Consider the following 25306-nt stretch of genomic DNA (forward strand, 5'->3'; position numbering starts at 1 on the left):
CAGGGGAAGTCAGGGTTGCCTGGAATTGCATTTCAAAGCACTTCTTTGCCAGGTCTTCATGTGGGTAATGGAATTGTCTTCAACCACAGCCTGATGATAAATGCAGTTCCTGGTTTCCTGCAGATAGTCATGCACTGCATAACGAGGTTTCGGTCAATGATGGACCGCATATACAATGGTGATCCCATAAAATTGTAATGGCTATACCATATAGCCTACGTTCGTAAGTGTGTGTAAGTACATTCTGTGATGTTTGCACAGAGATGGTACTGCCCAACGATGCACTTCTCAGAGCTAACCCTGTTGTTAAGCGACATGTGGCTTTATTTCCTACAGCATTCCTCAGTGAGCGGGAGACATCATGTCAAAGTGTAATTTGGGAATGAAATCTCCTATGGAACTTACCTCTCTTTCATGTGACTTTCCTCTTACCTGTAGCCTCATGCAACCACAGATCTGTTCTGGGTCACTATAGTTTTATCTTTTCGAGGTATGGGAAGGGTCATAATCATAACCCGTCCTTTGTTCAGCATAATACGACTCAAGGTGGAGAGAAAACCTATGAATGTCCTGAGTGTTGAAAATCCCTGAGTGAGTATTCACTCCTTATTGTTCATCAGATCGCTCATACAAGAGAGGAACCTTATGAATGTAGAGAATGTAGAAGAGCATTCAGTAGGAAGGTACACCTCAGTATACTTCAGAGAATGCATACAGGAGACAAACTCCTTGAATGGAATGAATGTCGTAAATCTTTCAGAGAGGAATCAACACTGCATATACGTCAAAGAACGCATGCAGGTGAAAAACCGTATGTGTGCAATGAGTGTGGCAAAACCTTCCAAGAAAAGACAAAGCTCATCATATACCAGAGAAACTCACACAGAAGAGAAGCCCTATGAATGTTCTGAATGTGGGAAAACCTTGAAATCCCCTGTGTGGGTGTTCTCTTGTACATCAGAGAACACACACAGGAGAGTAACCTTTTGAATGTAATGAATGTGGCAAATCCTTCAGAGAGAAATCAATGCTGCATAGACGTCAAAGAACTCACACAGGAGAGAAACGTTATGTGTGTTCAGACTGTGGAAGAGCCTTTATCCTTAAGGTGAGCCTCAGTGCTCATCAGAGAATTCATAGAGGAGAAAAACCTGATGGATGTACTGTACGTGGGAAAGTCTTCTGGAAGTCATATCTCATGTTCCATCAGAGAGCTCATACAAGAGAAAAATTTGAGAAATCCTTTGAATGCAACAAATGTGATAAAGCTTTCTTCCAGAAATCATATCTAATGATTCATTAGAGAGTTCACACAGGGGAGAAACCGTATGAGTGTAATATATATGAGAAAACCTTCTCCCAGACGTCATAGTTCATTGTACATCAAAGACCTCGTACAGGAGAGAAACCCTATAAATGTGCTAAGTGTAGTAGAGCCTTCAGAGAGAAGTCAAAACTCGCTGTACGTCAGAGAACTCGCCTAGGAGAGAAACTCTATGACTGTCCTGATCATGAGAAAAATCTTGCAGGAGCCAAAGCTCAGCATGGATTAAAGAACTCAGAGAGAAGAGAAACCTTACAAAAGAACTGAAAATGGAAAATCTTTCATAGAAAAGTCAAAGAAAAAGAAAAAGGTGAGGTGGGGGTTCATGCTTTAGCTAGGGTGATCAGGGAAAGTTTTCCTGAGGACATGATATATGAGCTTAGACCTGAAAATGAGGTGCCAGCTATACTGGGGGGAAGAGCATTTCAGGCAGAAGGAATAGCAAGAGCCAAGGTCCTAAAGCAAAAACCTTGGCCTTTGTACTTGTATCATGGGTATATATTGAAGGACCATTTTACATCAGAGAGGTTGTTCAAGACCGAAATCTTTTTTGAAGCCTTGAATATATGCGAGCTGTGAGTTGGAAGCCTAACCTCACCATGAAATCTGGTCACAGGTATCAAGCGAATCCCAATTTAATAAATTTCAATAAGCATAGTTCCTTGGAAATGATATAAGGGAAATGTGTTTCTAGACTTAATAGCAAACTCGCGTACAAAAGAATAAATAAAATCTACTATTGTTAAGAATAGCTGTTTTGTCTTTTCTCTTAATGGGGAATGAGTGCCATGTACAAGAAAAGAAGGGTTTACCAAATGATGTAAAGGTACAAATTTACACTTAACCACTAAAGGAACACCAGTTCAAAATATACTGGAAATGTTCTAATTTATTAGAAAGGATGCATAATCAGAACAATATAAAGAAAAGAGCACTAGGGCATCAAATCCAGTTTCCAGAAGTATCAACAATTAATAATGTCAGCATTTCCACCCCAGCCTGTTCTGTGGGCAAAATTTTAGCTGTGTTCCTACGCATGATCTTCTCCCTTTGAGAGCTTGTTCGTGCAGCCTTCCCAGAAATACTGTGAACTTCCCCATAGGCATTTAGAAGAGCCCTCTGTAGTGGATTGAATTAAGTCCTCTCAGTACTCACTGAAGCTTGAATTGTGTCCCCCAAGTTTTATGTATTAGAAGCTTAGCCCCCACTGTGACCATTATGAGGGTGGGAAATCCTGTGATGGTTATTGAAGGGTGGAGCCTTGAGGAGGTGTTGGGATTGTAGGACTGTGCAGTAGTGAATGGATTAACACTGGTGCTCAGGTGTGGTTCTGAGGGATTTAAAGGAAGAAGAGAGTCTCTGCTCTCTGCTCTCTCTGCTTCTACCATCTAGCAATGCGAGACCCCTGGGTTACTGGTGCCAGCATCAGATGGCCTATGGATTTCCAGCCTAAGAAACTATAAGAAACGAATTTCATTCTCTTTAAAACTTACCCAGTTCCAAGGATTTTGTTATAAGCAATGGAAACGGACCAATACACATTGTTTACTTAAATTCTCCAGAATTGATTTCTACACCTTTTGATGAATAGCTATCACATTCAGAGATCAGTGCCCAGAGTGGCGGCACTCTTTACGGACCCCCAGGGCGGTGTGTGATTTGGTTATCTAGGCTGGTTGGGGCTGAAGGCAGGATGAACCCAACTGACATTAAGGAAGGGGGCTCGAGATTTCCTTGGCGGGAAGTGGCAGCTAGCTGTTTTCTTCATCATCTGTGCTTATCCTGAGTGAAGTGAACACTGAAATCCAGGCTTTGGGTAGTTGAGTATCCAGCCCCAACCAAAGAATACAAAGGACATGAGGGACTGTTTCCTCACTGCAGTGGCTGCTTCCAATGGGGCCGGTACGAAGAGAAAGAATGGCAAGTTCAGACTCCTAAATTATCTGCTCAAGACACAGACAGAAACCCAGACATTCTGTAAAAAATTAGTACTTTGTGCACCCGCTGAATTCCCTGTCTATATTGCCAGTCTGTCATTTGAACCTTTGGACTCTGTATAGAAAGGGATGGGGTGCTGGTATTCAAATGGTGATCTGTGGGAGAATTTGGGACAGTGTGAATACGCTAAACTTCTGATTCCCACTGAACTTCTTGTGTAAGCTCAATCCAATTCCATTCTCCCCAGAAGAGACTCTATGTGCCTTGTTAAAGACCACCAAAATAGTGAAGATACAAAAGAGTTCTGTCACCTCCCAATGTGTATCCCTTTTGTAGTCAACCCTTTAGTGTACATTGGCTCCAGGCAATCACTGATATATTTTTGGTCTCGGTCGTTTTGCCTTTCCCATGGTGTTGTATAAATGGAATCATACCGTACTTAGCCTTTTGAGTCTGGCTTTTTTCACTTAGCATAATACATTTGCGGTTCATCCGTGTTGTTGCGTGTATCACTAGTTCTTTCATGTTGATTGCTGTGCAGTATTACATTTTGTGGATTCCAGGTTGTTTACCCATTTACAGGTTGAAAAGCATTTGCGTTGTTTCCGTGTTTTGGTGATTAAAAATATAGCTGCTGTATAAATGCTCATGTGCAGGCTTTCGGGTTTACGTAAGTTTTCATTTCCTTGAAGTAGATATACCTGGGAACGGAATTGCAGGATTGTATGGTAGTATATGCTTAACTTCATAAACAACTGGAAAACCACTTTGCAAAGTGGCTGTGCCATTTCACATTCCTGCCTATGATAGGAGACGTCTGGTTCCTCACCAGTACTTAGTATTGTCGGGTTTCTTTCCCCATTCTAATAGGCATATAGCGGCATCTCGTTGCGGTTTTAATTTGCAGTTCCCTCATGACTAATGATGTTGAGCATCGTTTTATGTGCATATTTGCCATTTCTATATCTTTTTTTCAGGATGTGTCTGTGTTTTGCCTTTTGTTTTTTTTCAGTTTTGAGAGTTCTTTATATATTCTCAATACAAGTTCTTTGCCAGATATTTGATTTGCAAATATTTTCTTCCGTTCTGTAGTGTGTCTTCTTGATCTCTTAACCATGTCTTGAATTTTGATATCACATCTAAGAAGTGTTTGGCTAACCCAAGGTCAAAAAGACTTTCTCCCATAGTCTAGAAATAGTGTAGGTTTAGACTTTACATTTACGTCTATGATCCATTTTGAGTTAAATTTTATATATGTTGGAGACGTTCATTGATGTCCTATTTTGGGCATATCAATATCACATTGTTCCAGAACCATTTGTTCAAATAGGAACTCCCATTTTCCATTGAATTGCCTCTGCGTTTTTGTCAAAAATAATTTGTATATATAAAGATCTAAAGTACATTTAAATATAACAGACGTGAAGTCCACAGTTTATAAGTGTACAGCTTGATGAATTATTACAAAGTGAACACACTGTGTATCCACCACCTAGGCCAAGATATAGAACATAATCGGGACCTCAGAATCCCCCTTCATGCCCTCTGCCTAAATCTCTGCCACCCACAAAAGTAATCACTGTCCTGACTTGGATTAGCCTTGCCTGTTCTCTTACTATATATAAATAAAATCATGCAGTGTGTACTCGTCTGATTCTGGTTTTTTTGCTCATCAGTACATCTGTGACAGTCATCTGTGTTGGACATGTGCAGAGCAGTTCTCCGGGTGGCCTTGCGCTGATGTTGTCCTCCCCTTTTTCTCACTTCTACTTCTCAAGAATAATTGTGGAATGTGCTGGGAATGTAACATCCTGAGATAAAGAGGGGTCTGGCTTGAACAGCCCAGGCTCTGTCCTGGACCCGGCCCCCCTATAACCAGATGTCTTAAGTGCTTTAGCTCAGTGGGTCCTGTGGCCCTGGAGGTGTAAAATACAAGGCAGGCAGCTTTCTGGGGTCCCTCAGCTGCGGTGGAAGTGGGGCATGTTTAGACTACGTTTGCCCCACACAGCTTTCCTGAGCCATGGGGGACCAACTCACAATGAATCTGAGGCTTCTGTTGTCACTTGCTGCCTATCTGTAAGTACTAAACCTGTTCCATGTAACTTGTCCTAGTCACATGTGCGTGGGTGTTCCGTCTCACCAGACTCAGACAAACCGGTAGCCAGCGGCCATTAACATGCTTCATTCACAACATGTGGTTGTAGTTTATTCATTTTCGTTAACACACAGCATTCCATTGAATGGATGTGTCACAATTGGCCCATTCTACTGCTGACACACATTTGGATTTTTTCTCATGTTTTAGTGTTAGAAATAGCGCTGTCGTGAATATCTCGGTACTTGCTTTCTAGAGCACATGTGCTTGAATTTCTCTACGGTGTGTACCTAGGAGTAGAATTGCTGGATCGTGGTGTATGCAAATCATTAAATTTAGGAAATAATGCCACTGTTTCCCAAAGTGATTATAGCAGTTTACATTCCCACTAACAGTGTGTGAGAATTCCCATTTCAACACACTGTGGTATTTTAGTCTGCTCAATTATGACTTTTCTGGTGGGCGCATAGTGGTGTCTCAAAGTGGCTTACATTTTCATTTACCCGACTGCCAATGGGGTTGAGTACTTTTCTGTTTACCTGAGTGGTAATGAGGTAGAGTACATTTTCTCATGTTCGTAGGTCATTTGTTCTCCCATTTAGTGAACTACCTATTCACTTCTCTTGGTCATTCTTCTGTGGTGTTTGCATGCTTGTTATTGATTCATAGGGGTTATTTATGTATTTTAGATAAGAACCCTTTATCAGTCATGAATATTGCAGATAATGTTCCCATCTGTGGCTTGCCTTTCTCACTGTACTGCTCTTAGTGTTTGAACGCTTACAAGACTTTTCCTTGGTGAATAGTACTTTTCATGTTTTGTTTTAGAATTCTTTCCCTATCCCAAGCTTATGAAAACATTTTCCTGTATTATTTTACCGATGCTTTCTTGTGTTTCCTCTCACATTAGATTTACACTTTACTCGTAGCTGTTTTTTGTGTATGGTGAGTGGGACAAAGAGATTTCATTTTTTACCATATAGATATTCAATAACCCGGCCACATTTATTGGAAAGATCACCTTCTCCCCGCTGCTTTACTGTGCCAACTTTTTTATAAACCAGGTGTCTATACACGTTTGGAATCTCTTTTGACTTCCACTGGACTATTTTCCTATTCTTGTGTTAATATCACATTGTCTAAAATATTCTATTACTTAATGGAATCGTTTTTCTACTGTGATTTTTGATTCTCCCACAAAGGAGATCATATGAATTAGGCATCCTATAGTAAGTCATGACGATGAACTGGGATCCCAGTGAGAAATTCCCCTACATTCTATCCTCATCACCCAGTGGTCAGCATTTTAGACTAAAAGTAATGTGCCATCATAGGGACTAGTGACATTTGAGGACGTGGCTGTGGATTTCACCCAAGAGGAGTGGCAGTACCTGAACCCTCCACAGAAGACCCTGTACAGAGATGTGATGCTGGAGACCGTCAGCAACCTGGTCTGTGTGGGTAAGAATGGCTTTCTTGGGTCAATTTGCTGTTTCTGATTATTGCCTCCAATAGAGGGCCTTTTCTTTCTTATTCCCTCCCCCACCCCACCCCCATTCTCTCCTGACAAGATGTTTGTGAACTCAAAACCCAGGTTGAATGGTTTGACTTTACCACTTTGTCAAGCAATAGGTCCCTTGTGCTGCCCCAAACTGCAGCTTCCTCTGTCTCAGAGGCTCTGAAGACCAAGGAGATATTTCTGTCATTTCTCATTAACAGGGCAGCAGGTTACTAAGCCAGACCTCATCCTCAAGTTGGAGGTGGAAGAGCCTTGCCAGGCAGAAGGAAAAATCCCAATTTGGACCTTTTCGGGTGAGTAGGATTGTCCCAGGCTCTGGGGACATGAGGTGCCTCCTAGCCGATCAGTCAGGGCTTGGGCCCTCTAAACGGGCTTTCAAGAATATCTCGGGAAAAGGCTGTGGCCCTTGGTGCTGCTGGAGGACAGGGACATGAGCTCCTCACATACAAGACAGACACCCCCTCCCATGTCTCACACCCACCAGAACAGTTTCCTTAAGTTGGTGCTCGCCTGCAAGTTTCTGCACTGTTCCTTTTGTCCCATCTACTTTCTGTCTCTCGGTTTTTTTCTATTCTGAAGGTTTCATATAAATGGAATTGTGCAATATGTGGCCTTTCTCGTGTGGTTTCTTTCATTTGGCAAGTTTTCAAGGTTTATCCACTTTGTAGCATGTATCAGTACTTCGTTCCTTTTTATGGAGGAATAATATTCCATTGTATGGATAGACCACATTTTGTTGATCTGTTCTTCTGTTGATGGCCATCTGGGTTCTTGTCACTTTTTGACTATTATGAATATTGCTGCTATGAACATTGATATACGATTTTTCGTGGTGATGTATGGTTTCATTTCTTTCATGTAGATAAATAGGGTTAGAATTGTCCCATGTGGTAATTTTACATTTATCATCTCGAGGAACTGCCAAACTGTATGAATATCCTGTTCCTTAAACACTCTTACCCAGTAGTTTTAATATTCACTGATGATTCGTGCCTGAATCAGTTACTACTAAGTTGGTTGATTCTTATTTTTTCAGTGGGTTATCATCCATTGCTGTCACTGTTCATTTTCATGCTCAAATTGTCCTCAATGTGACTAATAGGCGTCCCTTCAGGCCGGTGTCTCTGTCCTATTGCCATGTCCCTACCTTTGTTTGAGCACTTCCTCACTTTCTTGCACAAACATATGTTCCAGGTTCATCTTGTATTTTCCCTGTTTTAGGGCTGGAATTAGCAATTTCTCCAAAGATTTCTGATTTCAGTTAGTGGGAATGCTATTTAGAAACCAGTTTCTTGGTGCTGGGTGTACTCGTAGCTACTCAAATTCTTATCTCTTATAATCTATAGATGATTCCCCTCCATGTCGTTTTTCCCCGTGGTATTTCCTTTTTAAGTAACTGGGTCATTTTTCCTTTAGTTTTCCACATTCTGGATTTGGCTGTTCAATACCCTGTGGTGGTATTTAGCATGGTTGTCTGTCCCCTGTCTTTCTTGTCAGTTGGTAGTTAGATGTAGAAGATGGATCAGATTTTGTTTTCTACTTTGAGCAAGTTTACTTCCCAGCTACTTCCACCAGGAGGCATGTAATACATGGTTGTCTTTCTTTGTTCTACGTTAGATCCATGAATTCATTAATGGTTGCAAAATGGTGATATTCTAATTCTATCATTCCTTCTCTTGGGTGAGCTGAAAGATTCTAGAAAGAGAAACTGCCCCCTCACCTATTTGCTTACTGTGAGTTACACATACAGAAAAGTTTGAAGAGCCGAGCCAGGATTTGCTCCTGGACTAGAGAGCCACAGCACTAGCTAAGCACATGGGCCATACTGCTGCTTACTACTGAAGGAGGTTCAGATTCAGCAGATCCTTGGGGGAGCTTGGGTCTCATCAAGAGACCTGGTCTTCCAGTGGTTTCGTGTTCATTCCTGGTAAGAAGTGGTGCTTTGCTATCCAAAGAAAGGAAGTCACAGGGAAGGAAACCACAGCTGCACAATCCATTTTAAAATTCAGTATTGCTATGGAAAAATGTTAACATTATTGAATCTAAGTGGTAATATGAGTATTTATTATACTCTTCTTTCAACTTTTCTCTATGCTTGAAAACTTTCATAAAAATTTTAGGGGGAAATTGAGAAGAAAAGTGAACTATAAAAGTCGATTAAACGCTAAGCGTATGTGCAAAAAACTATTTACCATATTTCACTGATTTCAAGATACCATTGATTTAAAGCCATGGCACTGAGAAGGGAAAATTGCCACCAATTATTCTATGGCATATCATTCATTGTAAGGTATATCTGGATTCAGAGATGTTGAAATGGAAAATAATGTGCATCTTCTACTTGACCAAATATGAAATTAAAAGCAAGCCTTTGCAATTTTAACCATATAAATGAGTGGTACAGATAACAAACTACCTTAAATATTAATAAAAATTCAAATCAGAAGATAAGAGTAAGCTTTTGTGGAAAGACTGACGTGCCTATTGAAAGTTATCTAGATTCTCAATATAGCAAAATGTGGAGGACAAGGTCGTGTGGGTGAAAGAAGACGAGGAGGGGTTCAGAGTTCGTAATAGGTAGAGTTTTTAGTGGAAATAGTGTGGACGGGAGCAGAGAAGGTGGTGCTGGTGTTGAAGAACTGTGAATGCAAGCTCGGAAGCATACACAGGTGAATCCAGATTAAGCAAAGATTTACAGGATTTTCTTTCTTTTTGACAGGTTACTTATTCTAGATTTTTGTCTCTCATTCACTGAGAATGTGGATTGAGGGTTGGAAGACTTGAATCCAGGAATCCCACTGTTGTGTTTTTACCTAGGTGGAAATGGTATACGTTGGGTCAGTTAAGAGTTCATGTGATAACCGAAGATTTAAGGGTGATAAGGTTCGTAGAGGTGATGGAAGTCAGAGATGATATATAAGTAGAGGTAAGAAGGACTGAAATGCCAGGGTAAGATTGTTCTTGGTAGCAAAAACTCCAACAGGTAGGAGGTTAGCAAAAGACTCTCCCTCCAGGAACTCTGATAAAATGAGATATTATCAGCTTTCATATGGCAGGGCATTTCTAAAGAAGGGCTGTTCCGTAATGTCCAAGTATTAAGATGGTTTATTATACTTCTTTCTAGAAGTCTGCAAAGTTGAAAAACAGATTGAGAGACAGCATCAGGATGACCAACATAAATGTCCATTGACGCAAGTTGGATTCTCTGACAAGCAAACAATTACCACCAGGAGTGGCTGTGTCTCTAATGAATTTGGGAACACACTATATCTGAGTACAAAGATTGCTGCTTCAATGCCAAGACCCCATACACATGAATCATTTGGAAATAATATCGTAGATGATTTAAACGTATTTAGTGGAAGCTTTGCAGAAAAGAAGCATGATAATGGACATGCAAGATTATTCTTCCACCCCGAGTATGAGAAAACAAACCCTGGAGTGAAACCCTGTGGATATAAAGAGTGTGGGAAAGCCCTCAGGCAAAAGAAAGGTCTTAGTGTACATCAGGGAATTAAAAATGGAGAGAAGCACTTTGAATGTACTGTGTGTAGAAAAACATTCAGCACGGAATCACACCTAGTTATACATTGGAAAACGCATATGGGAGAGAAACCCTTTGGATGTACTGAATGTGGAAAAGCCTTTAGCCAAAAATCTTGGCTTATTAGACACCTGAGAGTTCATACGGGAGAGAAACCCTTTGGGTGTACTGAATGTGGAAAAGCCTTTAGCCAAAAATCTCACCTCCTTACACACCTGAGAACTCATACAGAAGAGAGACCCTTTAAGTGTTCCGAATGTGGGAAAGCCTTCAGAGAAAAGGCAGCTGTCATGGCACATTACAGGACTCATACAGGAGAGAAACCTTATGAATGTAATGAATGTGGGAAAGCCTTCACTCGGAAGTCAACCCTCATTGTCCATCAGAAAACCCACCCAGGAGAGAAAACCTACAAATGCTATACATGTGGGGAGTCTTTCCTACAAAAGCTTGATCTAATTATACATCTTAGTACTCATACAGGAAGGAATCCCCATGAATGTAGTGAGTGTAAGAAAACTTTCAAGTCTAAGTCAACCCTTATTGTGCATCAGAGAATTCATACAGGAGAGAAACCCTACAAGTGCAATGAATGCGGAAAAGCATTTTCCTACAAACCATATGTCATTGTGCATCAAAGAATTCATACAGAAGAAAAACCCTATGAATGTAATGAGTGTGGCAAAGCCTTCAGACACAAGTCAACACTCGTCTCACATCAGAGAATTCATACAGGAGAGAAACCCTACGAATGTTCTGTTTGTGGCAAGGCCTTCAGAGGAAACTCAGCATTCACTGTACATCAGAGAACTCATACTTGAGAGAAACCTTGTAAGTGTACAGTAGAATGTGGGAAAAACTTTATCAAAAAATCAAACCTCACTGAACGTCAGAGAACCCGTACAGGAAAGAAAGCTCACGGGAGAGGCCAAAGCCAGAAGTTAAAGCTCTTTGCACGTTAGATACAAAATCCACGTCTGTTATGTACACTGAAAGAAAGTTGTGTTGATTTAATTAATGTTTTACAAGTATGTTCTGATTTTTGGTTTAAAGATGGGGAGTAAAGTCACCCTTTCTTATATTTGTCTCAGTCTTCACTCAAAAGCTGTAAGAGAAAAGGCAGCAGAAGTATAATCTCTGTATCTGACAAACTTAGGAGATAGCTGAAACCCTGAGGAGAGGACTGCCCAAAGCAGAGGAAATCAAGCACCAGTGCAGAAGATTTCAGAGAGAGTGCTCAAGGCTGCGGATGCGAGACAGCACTGGTAAGGATACTGAGCTGAGGTTCAGGTTCCACTCCAAGGTGTAGAACCGTAAACAAATATGTCAATGGTAACAGAGTACATGGAAAGGTAAGAAGTAGCATGTTTCCTAGACCATTTGGGGTCTGAGGAGAAAAAGGCAGGGGCCTTGACAAGGAATCACTCAGAAAGGCCATATTTGCAGAAAGTGGTCTGTACTGATGGAAGGAACAGTTGTGATGCTGGGGAAAGACAGGGGACTTTTCCTTGTGAAGAGCCCTACAGCTGCCCCTATTTACTGACTTGGAGAAGGAAAATCTGAAGAACTAACAGATGTGGGAAAAATAATCCCAGTTGTTAGAAAAACTGTTATCTGCCTAGAATGTGGCCCCAGTTTCTTACCCCACATGAACCTCCAGCAAATAGCAAGTCCGGGACAAGCTGTTCTCATTCAGAGAGGAATGACTCGAAAGGAATCAAAACCACAAATGCACGTGGGTTTGAGCCAGCAGTTTAACTTCTAGTAATGTATATACTCGTGCGTTTACAAAATGATGAACACGCACAGGCATTCGCTGATGCTCTGTGAAAACAAAACATTGGAAGCTGTCCAAATGACACCACCAGCGTTTTGATTGCCACAATTGTGCTATATTGATACAGAAAACTCCTTGGTAGACAAAAATGAATAAAAGAGAACTTTGCATAGTGATGTGGGATACTCTCCAAGTTACGTTATTAGGTAAGAAAAGCAAGGTGTGGGATGCTAAGTATAACGGGCAACCGTTTGTGTATAAAAAGGAGAAGAGTGGTATTGTGTATGTAGAAACTATCCCTGGGAAAACACAAGCTGGTAACCCTGATTATGCTGGAGAGGGGGAAAGGGCGGTGGTGGGTGGGGGAAAAGAACTGGGAAGGAGACAACTGTGTGTCCTTTCATAGCTTTTGAAGATTGTAGTATGTGGATGTCCCATCCTTTCAAAAAATAAATAAAATGCTGAAGAAGCATATTTTATTCTATTACTGTCATGATGAGTTCAGAATCTAGACGTTGGATACCGTAACACTTAAGATAGATATGCTCAATGTGTTTGTTTTGTTCAAGTGAATAAATTGAAAAGCAAGGCAGACAGAAAAACAGACATTCAATCAATTCCAGAGGCATAGAGGTATTATCTTCCTGGGGGTGCCAAATACAGCAATGCTCAGGTGAGCAGGGACCACATTAAGTAAACCTAAAATAATTGAGACTGGGAGAGGTTTTATGTTTTTAGTATGCACAGTGCCATCTGTGAAAAGATTGTGCTAAAGCTCACCACTGTCTTTCCACACCTTAACAAAATGATTAAATTTACTTCCTTCATACACACACCCACTCGCGCACACGCGCGAACACGGAGACTTTTTACAAGATGTATAAAACATGAATCTCTGTCTGTATATATAAAAAAAAAAAACATGAATCTTCTCAGAGGTTGAGTAACATGGTCGCAAGGTCACAGTCCTGGTGGTAACACCTGTTTTCTAAGGTGAGAGCCAGATTGAGAGCGACGGTCTGACACAGCCAGAGACCACGCAGTAGGACATTTGCTCCAGAACATGATGTCTTCCTTGTGAATTACTGTATTTACAGCCCTCATGCTTCTGTGGTTTTTCACCAGGGCCATCTTTGTGGTGGAACTAGGCAAACCAGGCGATGTAAAACCCGGGGCTGGGCAGTGTTTAAAGTTTTCAAAACAGGTGGATGACTTAGAACTGAGACCCTGTCTGCGCCCTCCAGGCATTCTGTCTTTCCCTGAATTATGCTGCAGGAAATTGAGCCATGGGCTCACTTTTTTTATGAACCACGCGAGTCAAACATATTACATTCGGTGCCTTTCCAATGAGAGGAAATGTGGAATGAGCAGCTTCCTACTGACAGAGAATCTTCTCTGGGTCTCAGGTCCATTAAAGGTAATCCCACAGAGGGGAGGAGGTTGGATCTCCCCATTTCTGGTGGATCTTGGGGGTCCTGCTTTCTGGGACACAAATGGCATCCTGCTGGGCCACATGTGGGTGAGGCATAGACCCAGAGGGGAATCGGTGGGGACGAACCGCAGGACGTGAGTAAATGGTCTGGAATTAGGGGAATGGGGGTTAATGAAGGGCCCACCGGAGGTGAATGGGGTAAAGAGGGGCAGATTGGGTGAATAGGGGAGAGTAGGGGGAAATGGGGAGACATCCAGTGGAGTGAGCTGCTGGAGAAGAAACAGTCAAGTGTAAGTAGCATGAGTACGGTCAGGGAGAGTGGGAGTGGGCAGGATGTGAGAGGGCAGTGTGAGTTTTCTCAGCATTCACAGTGGAGTAAATGAGTGACGTGCGGCATGCTGTGAAGTGTGGTGGTGAATGGGGCTGATTGAAGAGCAGCGCAGGTGAGTGGCAAGATGTGGCACAGTGTGAGTGAGTGAAGAGGAGTGATGGGCAGTCGGGGTGGGCAGAGTGCTGGAATGGGGTGATGGTGGGTGCTCTGTCAGGTGAGTAACGGGGATCTGTGCTATCGGGTTATAGGATCTCGGGGCTTCAGCCATGCCAGACCTTGTGGTGGCAAGGGGGAGTGGGTAGGGCCTGAGTGGAGGAAGCTACAGGTGGTCACTGGGGTTTCTGCACAAGGAGAATCTGCCTCGAGGGCTCCGTGTTTACGACAGGTGTATGGGATGGGAAGAGCCTGTGCGCTGGAGACAGTGCTCGATGAACGTAACCTCCATGTTTCGTGTTTTTCTCGTACTGTTATTTGTATACACTCAGGGAGAGGCCCCACCACAGGAGTTATCCTGAACACCTCTCCCAAATCAGCTCTGCTGTGCCTTAGGCTAGCCCTAATCACTGCAACCCCCCAGTTAATTATGCCGATTTGTGGTCTCACTGCTTTAGCCAAAACTTGGAATGTAAAATTAATTCTTATCCATTTGGGATCCCCTAGATAACCCAGTGATCCATGATTGACCCTATATCCACCCAGATCAGTGCTGGGCCCCTGATACTTTAACCAATTATCTCATATTATTGTCTTATTTCTTTAGGGAAATTCTCCAAACTCTCAATTGTGATGTCTTCTCTCCCCATCTTTTGGGGCCTCTTAACATGAGAAATTCCCTTGATAGAATGACAGTCTCCAATATGCTACCAGGCAAGATACCTCAGAGGCCTTGGAATAGAAAGGCTCATAGACCAAATTAAAATGCTTGAGTCACATGGCTTATAGAAATTTTAAAACAAAATAGAGTGTGGTGTTGCAACAACAGGGTCAAGGGTTAAGATCACTATATCAGCCAGCCACCGAATTAAATAAGAATACAAAATACATTTTGAAAAAGAAGCAAAGGAAAGAGGTGGGGTAAGTTAACACCCTTAGGATGGGGAACAAACAGGGTGAAGCAGCACATTTCTTGAATCCGGCGATATTCCGTGTTCATTCTCTCAAACGAGCACAGGAGTTGAGATTTGAACAGGAGGCCCAGTCACACCGAAGGTGCTCAGGGCCAATGACACCTCAGTTACCTGAGCTGTATGTAGCTCACCAGTTAGCTTCCTGAACGCTGATGTTTTATCTGTTTTCAGCGGGACAATACTGAGTGTCACCAATTGATGGCCAATTGAAGTATAATGTAGTTCAGGTGGTGGGATACCTCACGACATGTCTATAAGTTATAATCCTGTTTGTCCTAGCATATATTCCATTTATTCTATTTATCTTTAGCATCTCTTGCAAGTTACTAACTCACTTGCTTACTATATTTAACACATCGTGTGCATTCTGCCTGTGTCTCAAAAGATACTTGATTATTCCTTATCTATACTTCACACATTCGATGGGTTTTGTTCATATCTCCTAAGCGCCTAGCTTACTAACCATCCGTACTAAGCACTTCTTAGGGATTTCCTCCATCACATTTCTTTTGTGTCCCCCAGAGGACAAACAATAGAGAAAATCAAAGCTGGTTTTTGGAAAGATTAATAAAAACAAACTCTAGAATGATCAAGAAAATAACACATTTTCAAATATCCACGATATAATGGACATCACTATAGACTATAAACATTAAAAGGGTAATAAAGGAATTATGAAAAAGATTTATGCCAATAAATTTGACAATTTTGTTAATGTAATTAATAAAGGAGAAAAACCATATAATTTCTATAGATACAGAAGAAAGGGAGTTGATAAAATTCAATATCCAATCACAATATAAGTTTTTAGCAAACTAGGAATAGAAGAGAACTTCTTTAGTATGATAAAGGGTGTGTTAAAAAAACAATGGTGATGCTGGAGAAACTTTCCTAAGGTTGGGAAGGAGACAAATAGTCCTGCTGTGCCCACTTGTATTCAACATCACACCGGAGGGCTGAGGCAATGCAATAAAGAAAAAGAAAAGGAGTAATGACTGGAAGTGATTAAATACAATTTCACCCTCTGCAGCTCTCATGTCCATAGAAAATCCAAAGGATCTATAGATAAACTAAAAATTAGTCAGTGAATTTAGCAAGGTTGCTACATATAAGCTCAACCTACAGAAATCATTTCTCTTTGTACCAGCAACAAGCAACTAGAACAAAAAAGGACACTATAACTTCAATTTGGGGGAAGAGAAACAACTGACCCAGAAATGGAGATCCTTGAAAGGAGGAGTTTGAGTTTGGGTGGGGTGGGAGCTGATTGTGAAACACAAGGAGAAAACACCATGAGGCTTTTCACAAGAATGAGAGAAGTAGATGAAACAGACGTCACAAAGCTGAAAAAGAACAGATCTGTAATGTTTGAATACATAAGGAAAGGAGTTGAAGACAATTGGAAGGAAGGAAAGTGAAAAGGCCAGGGAAGGGGAGAAAGACCTAGAAAGTCTCGTTCCAGTTGGAGGCGGCAGGGAACAGGTCCTGAGGACAAAAAAGGGAGGCAGGGTTGTCTGTCAAAGCTAAGCAAGGAACAGAGGGAGGCTGAGATATCCTTTTATCTGGGGGGCTCACCCCCACGTCCTATAACCAGGAGAGGCCCACCTCCTTTAGGGAAGACATGGTACGTCAACGGCAAAGGAGTCAGCCTCCCACTTGCTAGCCGGAATCTTCCTTCTAACCACCATCCCCAGGCTTTCTAGTGCTCACTCACCTATGCAACTTCAGCTTTTCTCTCTGCCACCCAAGGCTCTTCTTTCTCAAATGTGAAAATCAGGTCTGGTTTGGTAACTTGATTCTCTGTTACAGGACATGATGCAGGATTTAAGGCCGCTGCTTGGCCATCAGGGCCTCTGAAGTCCAAGAAAGGGGCAGTTTCCGCTTCAGAGACTGCCATTTACACCTTGGCAAAGTCTGGCCATTTCACCTGGGAGGTGAGAGAACAAGTTCGTCTTCTAGGGTCCAGAAGAGATGAGGAATCCTTCACCTCTGAACATTTCAGGACTTCAGAGCTGAGAAGTTCCCATATACCTTTTCCTCAACGCGCAGGTAGGACCACTGCAGATGGGGCCATCGTGTGTTATTCCAGGGGCCGGTGGCATTGGAGGATGAGACTGAAGCCTTCGCCTGCAGGAGTGGCAGTGCCTGGACCCTGCTCAGAGTCGTGTGTCTGGAGTTGTGGGACTGGAGTATTACAGCCACCTGGTCTCCGGGGAAGGAGAGCTTGCCCCGGTAATTTATTACTCATGCTTATCACGTGTAGGTTGTGAAAGCGACCTTCCGTCCTCAGGCTCCAATGCCACTGATCCTGCCACAGCACACGAGGGCTCCAGCTGAAGTAGTCATCCCTGGCTGATGAGGAAAAGACACATGGGAACTGCTTTCTTCCCTGTCCACAAAAAGGATGCCTGCACTCAACCCGGGTTTTCTTTCACGTTGGAGGAGAAACAAACATCTTAGAGGAACTTCTGTTTTCGGTGATGACACAGAACCTTTTAGCTGACCCAAGTCACTGTCGCCACCATCAGATGGACTTTGGACTTCCCAGCCTCAGATACTATGGCAATAAATTTCATTTTGTTTATAAATAACCCAGTTGCAAGGATTTTGTTAGAAGCAATGGAAACGGACCAATACACATTGTTTACTTAAATTCTCCAGAACTGCTTGCTACCCTTTTGATGAATAGCTGTCACATTCAGAGTTCAGTGCCCAGAGTGACGGCACTCTTTACGGGCCCTCAGGGAGGTGTGCGATTTGGTTATGTAGGCTGGTTGGGGCTGAAGGCAGGATGAACCCAACTGACATGAAGGAAGGGGGCTCGAGATTTCCTTGGCGGGAAGTGGCAGCTGGCTGTTCTCATGCTCATCTGTGCTTATCCTCAGTGAAGTGAACACTGAAAGCCAGGCTTTGGGTAGTTGAGTATCCAGCCCCGACCAAAGAATACAAAGGACATGAGGGACTGTTTCCTCACTGGAGTGGCTGCTTCCAATGGGGCTGGCCGGTGCAAAGAGAAAGAATGGCAAGTTTAAACTCTTAAATTATCTACTCACGACACAGACGGAAACCCAGACATTCTGTAAAAAATTCGTACCTTGTGCACCCGCTGAATTCCCTGTCTATATTGCCAGTCGGTCATTTGAACCTTAGGACTCTGTATAGAAAGGGGTGGGTGCTGAGTGCTCGAACGGTGATATGTGGGAGGATGTGGGAGAACGTGAATACTTGAAACTTCTAATTCCCACTGAGTTTCCTGTGTCCGCTGAATCCAATTCCATTCCCCCCTGAAGAGACTCTGTCTGCCTTAAATAAGTCCCTGTAGTGACCTCCACTGAGACTGTTACTTTTTTAAGGGAAGCCAATTCTCATACTCCCCCACCCCTCTCTCTCCAAACCTACACCTGTCTTGGGTACCAAGCACTTTGTGTGTTTTGCAAGCATTAATTAATTTAACCCTGCCAATAACCCCTTGAAGTACTATACTTAGTATCCTTATCCTTATTTTCCAGATGAGGAAATAGAGGCTCAGAGAAATCAAGTGCCTCTTTCAAGGCAACACATGTAGTAAGTGCTAGAGACGGTGCTTGAACCCAGGACAACTGATGGAGTTTGGATGTGCTGTACCCTCCAAACCTCATGTGGAAATTGGATCCCCAAAGTGGCAGTGTTGGAAACTGATTGAGTCATGGGGGTGGATCCCTCTTGAATGGATTAATGCTCTCCCTGGGGGAGGGGTTTAATGGGTGAGCTCTCGCTCCATTACTTCCCACGAGAGCTCGTTGCTTAAAAAGAGCCTGGCACCTTCTCTCTCTTGCTTCCTCTCTCTTTCTTCCGCTTGCGATGTGATCTGTTTGTACCTGCCAGCTGCCTGCCACTTTTCCGCCATGTGTAGAACCAGCCTGAGGCCTGTGCCAGATGCACCTGTCCCAGAGTAGTAAGCCAAATAATCCTCTCTACTTTATAAGTTACCCAGACTCAGGTATTTCTGTGATAGCAACACAAAACGGACTAAAATAACAACATATGCTCTTAATTACTGCAGATCTCTCCCCACCTCAGCACAAGTGATATGGTCTCTCTTAATTAGAGCTTTGAATATATGGAAGAAGTGACTGAATGGGGGTACTTGCAGGCACTGGAAACATGAAGAGAGTCAGGCTTCAAAGCATCTCTCGAATTGTTCATAGACACCATCCTTTGTTAAATTCTGGAGAGAAAGAAAAGAAAGGAAAAGAAAAACTCTATCTCTGGGAACACAAGTCATAGATGGATTTATCCTGAGCCAGTTTTCACATGCATGTCACACCCTTTGAGCCATTTAGATAAATCATGACCAGTGCAGTGCTGGGTCCAAGAAGCCCTGGGAAAGGAAAAGAGGGAGAGTATGGAGTGGACAGGTTGACGGGGTGGCAGTGCCACTATCCCCAGCTGCCCACTGTCCGGGCCATCCCCATGAACTTACCAGGCAGCCATACTATCCTGTGAGGACACGACCCGCTTGGCACAGAAGATGTCATCCAGAATATGGTGGTTGAGCAGGTCTTAGGGGAAGAGAGGGACATGGTGATCTGGTGCATTGGGGATAGGGTGACAGTGTATGATGAAGGGCCCAGGGGATCTAGGTTCCTTGGCGCCTGAATAACTTTAACCACTTCATTGCCTGATTTTGGATGACCTTGACTCCCTTGTCAGCTGGTAATGAATTACCTGAATTGCGATGTTGGCTGGTTCTGTACAACCTTAACTCCTGTTGACTGATTTAGGGTGACCTTAACTATCCTAATGCGTGGTTATGAATAACCCCAAGCACCATACTGGCTGGTCCTAGACAACTTCATACTCCAAGTCAGCCAGCTCAGGATGGCTTCAGCTGTCACTGTGCCTGGTCATGAATGATCTCAACTGCAATACTGACTGGTCTGACATCACTTCATCTGCTATGTTGGCTGCCTGGGAACCTATTCAACTGCCATGTTGCTCAATCCTAGTGACTTCAAACACTGTGTTGTCAGGCCCTAGATAAACTCAACCCCCACTTTGACTGATTACGAATTACCTCAATCTCTTGTTGTCTAGTCCTGTTCAGCCTCAGCCACTATGGTACCTGGTCCTAGATGATCTCAACTGCCATCTAGGCTGGACTAGGATGACCTTAACTGCCCAGTGGTCAGTTATGAATGATCTCAACCGCCATGTCGACGAGCCACAGACATCCTCAACTGCCATTTTGACTAGTTATAAGTAACCTCAACCTCCCTGTGGATTGGCCCAGGACCTCAACCTCCATTTTAGTGTATTTTGTCCACTACCTCAACCTCCATGTCGGCTTAAACTGACCAATCTTGACTTGCATTTTAGCTAGTCTTTAATAAAGTCATTGTTCACGTTACCCTGTCTTAGACAACCTCAATATCTATGGATCACAGTCCTGCACAACTTCAAACTTCAAGCCAGCCGCTTCTGGGCAATCTCTTCTTTCATGTTGACAGGACTCAGACAAAGTCAAACCCCATTCGGGCTGGTCCCAAATACCTTCAGTCTCCATTTTGGACTGTCTTGGACAACTTCAACCACCATTTTGCCTAACCCTGAACAACTTCAACTGCTATTATGTTTTCTCTTCAACCACACCACACTCTTTCCTGGAAATTTCTCCCATTTCTGCATGGATGTAGTTTCTTTCTGTTCCTACACACAGACGTCTGCTTCTTCCCTCAGTGTGTGGGCACTCTCAACCCCAAATCAGAACAATCTTTCCCTATATTCCACATGCAGCCAAGTTCCCAGTTTCCTGAGTCTCACAAAACTGTAGCTTCCCTTCTGGGTAAGGTTTGGGAGCTCTGACTTCTCCTAACCTAGACGACCTCTCATTGTAGTCTGGGTAAGGATACCTGATGATGTCTCGAACAGCCCAAACATCTTTTCTCATTTCCCCATCATTTTTCTACTTGTTTCAGGAGATTATGGCTTAAACCACCTTTCCCTCCTTGTGTGGGGAGTGGGGCCAGGCAGGACTTCAGGGTATCCCCAGTGCTGCCTTACTCTGACAATCTATGTGGCAGAGGTTCTGGGTGGGTGTGATGCCATTGTTACACCACCAAGCGGAGCTCAGCTGGAAAATGCCATATTGACTGCTGCCATCGGGATTGTGGCCAACGAAGGACGTGTCAAAGCCACTTTCATAGTGTGCCATGCACAACCCTGGACCAGAGAGAGGGCGGAAGGAGGTGGGCGTAGGGCCTGGGAATTGGTAAGTCTAGGATGAGGAAGGTGAGTACAAGGATGGTTGTCATCTCAGCTGTGAGGGTGATGATCTATGTTTGCTGGTGGTGATGTTGCTGACTCTGGTGACATATCAGTGATGGTGGAGATTATGGTATTCTCGGTGATAATATTGATGTTACTGATGGTAGAGTTGATGGTGATAAAGGCAATAATGGTGATGACATTAGAGTTACATAAACCACTCTTCGCGGTCAGTCAGGGAGAACAATGCCCTGGTCAGAGACAAGATAAATGACAAGAGGGACCTGGTTATGAGTGTCATGGGTTGCTCGGGGCATGAACGGGACTTGGGGCAACTGGCATCTCACAGTCTCCAATGCCGTAGCCCTGGTAGCCGTTGAGGCCGGCCTTCTCCAGCTTCAGTGCCAGCTCGCAGCGTTCATAGATCTTGGCATCCACAGCAGCCGTCATCAGCATGGCCAAGGTCACTTCAGCACAGCCCCAGGCTGGCATTACGACACCCAGAAGCCCTCCTATCTGACTCTTTGCTCCAGACTCACCCTGTGCTGTTCAGTATTGGGGGCATTCCGGACCTCTGGGCTCTATGAACAACGCTCTAAGTGATAGATTCTGGAACACAGAAGCCAGGCGTCTGGACGCCTCACCACCTTTTCCAGTCCCAGTTCCATTCAAAACCAAGAGACAAAATATACTGACACATACACAAAGATGGAAGGAGACAAAGACAGGGAGAAACCCAGACATAGTACAAAGAGGTGCAGGGAGAGAGGGGTTGTGGCCAAACAAAGGGCAGACGGGTCTTGGGTAATAGGCCTCACGGTGAGGCCACGTTACCCTACAATCATAACACTGTCACACTCTACTCTCCTTAATCGTGCTCTACCATGTGATTACCGCCATTTCCACTTACTCTGCCCCTCATCGCCACCATTCCCTCCTCTGCTAGGTAGTCAGGGCTGTTCACCACACTGTAGCTACTACCGCCTCCTTCCATTTACTCACGGTCCTAGTCCGATTGTGTTGCTATGACAATCCCTGAGACTGGGTAATTTATAAAACACAGAAATTTATTTCCTCATAGTATTTCACACTGGCAAGTCCAAGATCAAGGCGCTGGCATCTGTTGAAGGCTTTCTTGCTGTGCCCTTACGTGACGGAAGGCAGAAGGGCAAGGAAGAGTGAGCCCACTCTTGCAAGCCCCCTTTACGGTGACATTAATCCCTTCAAGAAGGTGGATCCCTCATGACCTAAACACCTCCCCAGAGGCCCCACCTCCCAACGCCAACCTCTGAATTTTGGAGGACACATTCCCACCATAGCATTCATCCTTGGTACCTCCTTCACCTCTCTGCACTTACTGCGCTGCTCCACCCTAGTTTACTGGAATCCGCCCATGTTACAATCACACTGGGTCCCACATCACGTATGATAAAGGACATATTACACATACGTCCTCACGCTCGACTGCTTCTTCACCTTCATTCTCGTTCTACCCTTTATTCCCCCATTCACTTACACTGCCTCTCGTCCACTCATACTCACCCAACCAGACCTCGGCTTACCACAGACCCCTAACTCTCTACTTGTCCTTACCCAAATTCTCTCACATCGTATTGCTACTTCCCCTCCATTCACTCCCACTTAGACTCATTTCCTTCTTGCGCTTCTGCTTCCTGCTGCTGCATCAGATGACTCCCGCTCACTCTCATGTGGCCCGTCCTTCACCTCTGTTCATTGACTCCGGGCCTTATCATCCCCCCCATTCGCTCCCCTTCTACCTCTTCTTCAACTTTATCCTCCCAAATGCTGCCGTCCCCTTTTCCTGGGCCTCTGCCTCACATTACCCCAAACACCACCTCGAGGTACCCCCATACGCTCGCTCTTACGTTTGGTCACCTCCATTCTTTCTCAATTCTTCTTCATTATCTCACTCTGCCTCTCATTACCCCATTCGTTTAATTTCACCCCCACTGTACCTCCTCTTACCCTCTCCTCACTCACGACCTGCTCCCGATTCATGTCTATTTGCTCCCACTCGGCCGCACAGGTCCCCCATTCAGTCACACTTTGGCTTCAATTCGCTGCTTTTCGCTCACATTGGGACCCGTGTTTCCCCCCTTTTTTCACCCTGGACCACGTGACCTTCATCCCCTCTCTGTTTGCCTCACGATACCCACATTTCCTCATCTTCTCTCTTTACTTCCACTCCCTCTCACTCTGCCCAGCATCACCTCTGTTCGCGCACACTCTTCGGCTCATTCACATCTGCTGATTGACACTGGGATCCATGTACCCCCACATTCCAGGATCACCACCCCACAGTTCCCCCGTGTAATCCATCTGCTCCCAGACCCCACTAGGCACTCACCTTCTCCCTCCTTATGCCCCCACGCAAAAAACCGCACACGGACTCACACCCTACCATGCACTCTTGTTCATTCCGTCTGACTCTGCCCCTTGTGCACCCCATTCTTCCCTCTATGCCCCACATTACCCCATCGACTCCTGCTTTCCCCACACGTTCACCTATCTTCACTCATATTATGCCTCCTGAACACCATTCATTGATGCTCTGATCCTTAGTACTTACATCAGCTCTATTCCCATTCACCACCTTTCATCGTCCCGTTCACTCAGTCTGCTCCCACTTTCACCTTTTTTTCACTTATATTGTACCTCATTTTCCCACCGTTTACTGAAATCACCTGTAACCTCAAATTAATTCAAAATTGAACGTGTAGTCTCTCCTTCTCTGTGCCTCCCATCCCCCCACATTCACTCCACGCTGCTGTTCATTCACCTCCAGTCCGTCGCCTTTTGTCTCTCCTTGCCCCCACTCACTCCCACCTTGTCATTCATTCACCATTGTCCACTGTCCTATGTGTCTCCTGTCTACTGACACTCACGTTGGCCGGGACAGAAAAGTCTGATGTATTGTTGAGGATTCGGTTTGGCTGCACATAGCATCACCACCACAGATGCCAGTGGCTTCGAGAGGACGGAAGGGGATTTGTCTCCTGGAGGGAGGTATTTCGAGGCTCCAAGGTCACCAGAGACGTGGCTCCTTCTGTGCTGTCGCTCTGCCAACCTTACCTGTTTTCCTCGGTCCAAAACAACTGCTCACAATTGGCAGTGCTTTCATAGTTTTCGTAAACTGTGTATTATCAGCGATTGTAATGATAACTCTCCGACAAGGCGGGGGCCTTTCTCATTGTCTTTGGGTGAGAGTGTCACATCATGCAGACTCTGTGCTGGGACCAGCTACCTGTCACCTTTCCATACCTCTTCACCTAGCCACCTGCTGCTTAGGCTACTGTATGAGGAAGTCACCCTTGGAGGGGCAGATGGTAGGGGATGCCCAGGGCAGAGTGTGGGCCTCCTGATTCCACAGCAGAGAAGCTGGTCTCACTCAGCTTGTGGATGTGCACTTTCGGCCCTGGGATAGTTTCTGAAGGGCTGTATCGATGGTTCAGAAACATTTCTGGATCTGACCACCACTAGGCGATTTCAACTTACACATAGGGGGGCAGTGTGTGTGTGTGTGTGTGTGTGTGTGTGTGTGTGTGTGTGTGTGTGTGTGTGTGTGTGTGTGTGTGTGTGTCTGTGTCTGTGTGTCTGTGTGTCTGTGTGTCTGTGTCTGTGTCTGTGTGTGTGTGTTTGTGTGTACATTAGGTGGTACAGGATGTTTGGGGGCAGGAAGGGGCAGGACGCCGATGGGCCATAAAGGACCCACCATTCCTTTTTTCCACCTCCTGATGCCTTGAGACAGTGGAAATCTTTTGTACCCAGAATGTTCTCATCCTTCAGAGAGGAGGAGATCTGAGTTACTCCCCTACTTTCTGTCTTTTCCTTGTCTGCTAGGAAGCTCCATTCCTTGGCTAGGTTTTTATACTATTTTTATTAGTTTTTGCATAGCCAATAGTATTTATTTATTATTTCATTGAGAAATAATTGATGAACATATTTCTGGAGG

The 25306-nt window shown here is 44.1% G+C and overlaps 2 protein-coding genes across 2 annotated transcripts in view; one reads left to right on the forward strand and one right to left on the reverse strand.

Annotated features, from left to right (window-relative positions):
- Positions 1 to 25306, forward strand: part of LOC134368020 (uncharacterized) — a 163655-nt gene that overhangs the window by 61694 nt on the left and 76655 nt on the right. Inside the window, 6 exon segments of the mRNA XM_063084644.1 lie at positions 597 to 864; positions 954 to 1165; positions 6692 to 6818; positions 7077 to 7169; positions 10001 to 10475; positions 10557 to 11208. Of these exon segments, the coding sequence (XP_062940714.1) occupies positions 597 to 864; positions 954 to 1165; positions 6692 to 6818; positions 7077 to 7169; positions 10001 to 10475; positions 10557 to 11208 (1827 nt within the window).
- Positions 11988 to 21825, reverse strand: LOC134367054 (sperm acrosome-associated protein 5-like). The gene is made up of 5 exons (XM_063083687.1): positions 21681 to 21825; positions 21130 to 21288; positions 19550 to 19628; positions 19371 to 19447; positions 11988 to 12034 (listed from the first exon to the last, which is right to left on the reverse strand). Exons 1-5 carry the CDS (start codon positions 21823 to 21825, stop codon positions 11988 to 11990), a joined length of 507 nt encoding a protein of 168 aa, XP_062939757.1.

This window comes from Cynocephalus volans, chromosome X, assembly GCF_027409185.1.
Source record: "Cynocephalus volans isolate mCynVol1 chromosome X, mCynVol1.pri, whole genome shotgun sequence".
NCBI classification, from domain to species: domain Eukaryota; kingdom Metazoa; phylum Chordata; class Mammalia; order Dermoptera; family Cynocephalidae; genus Cynocephalus; species Cynocephalus volans.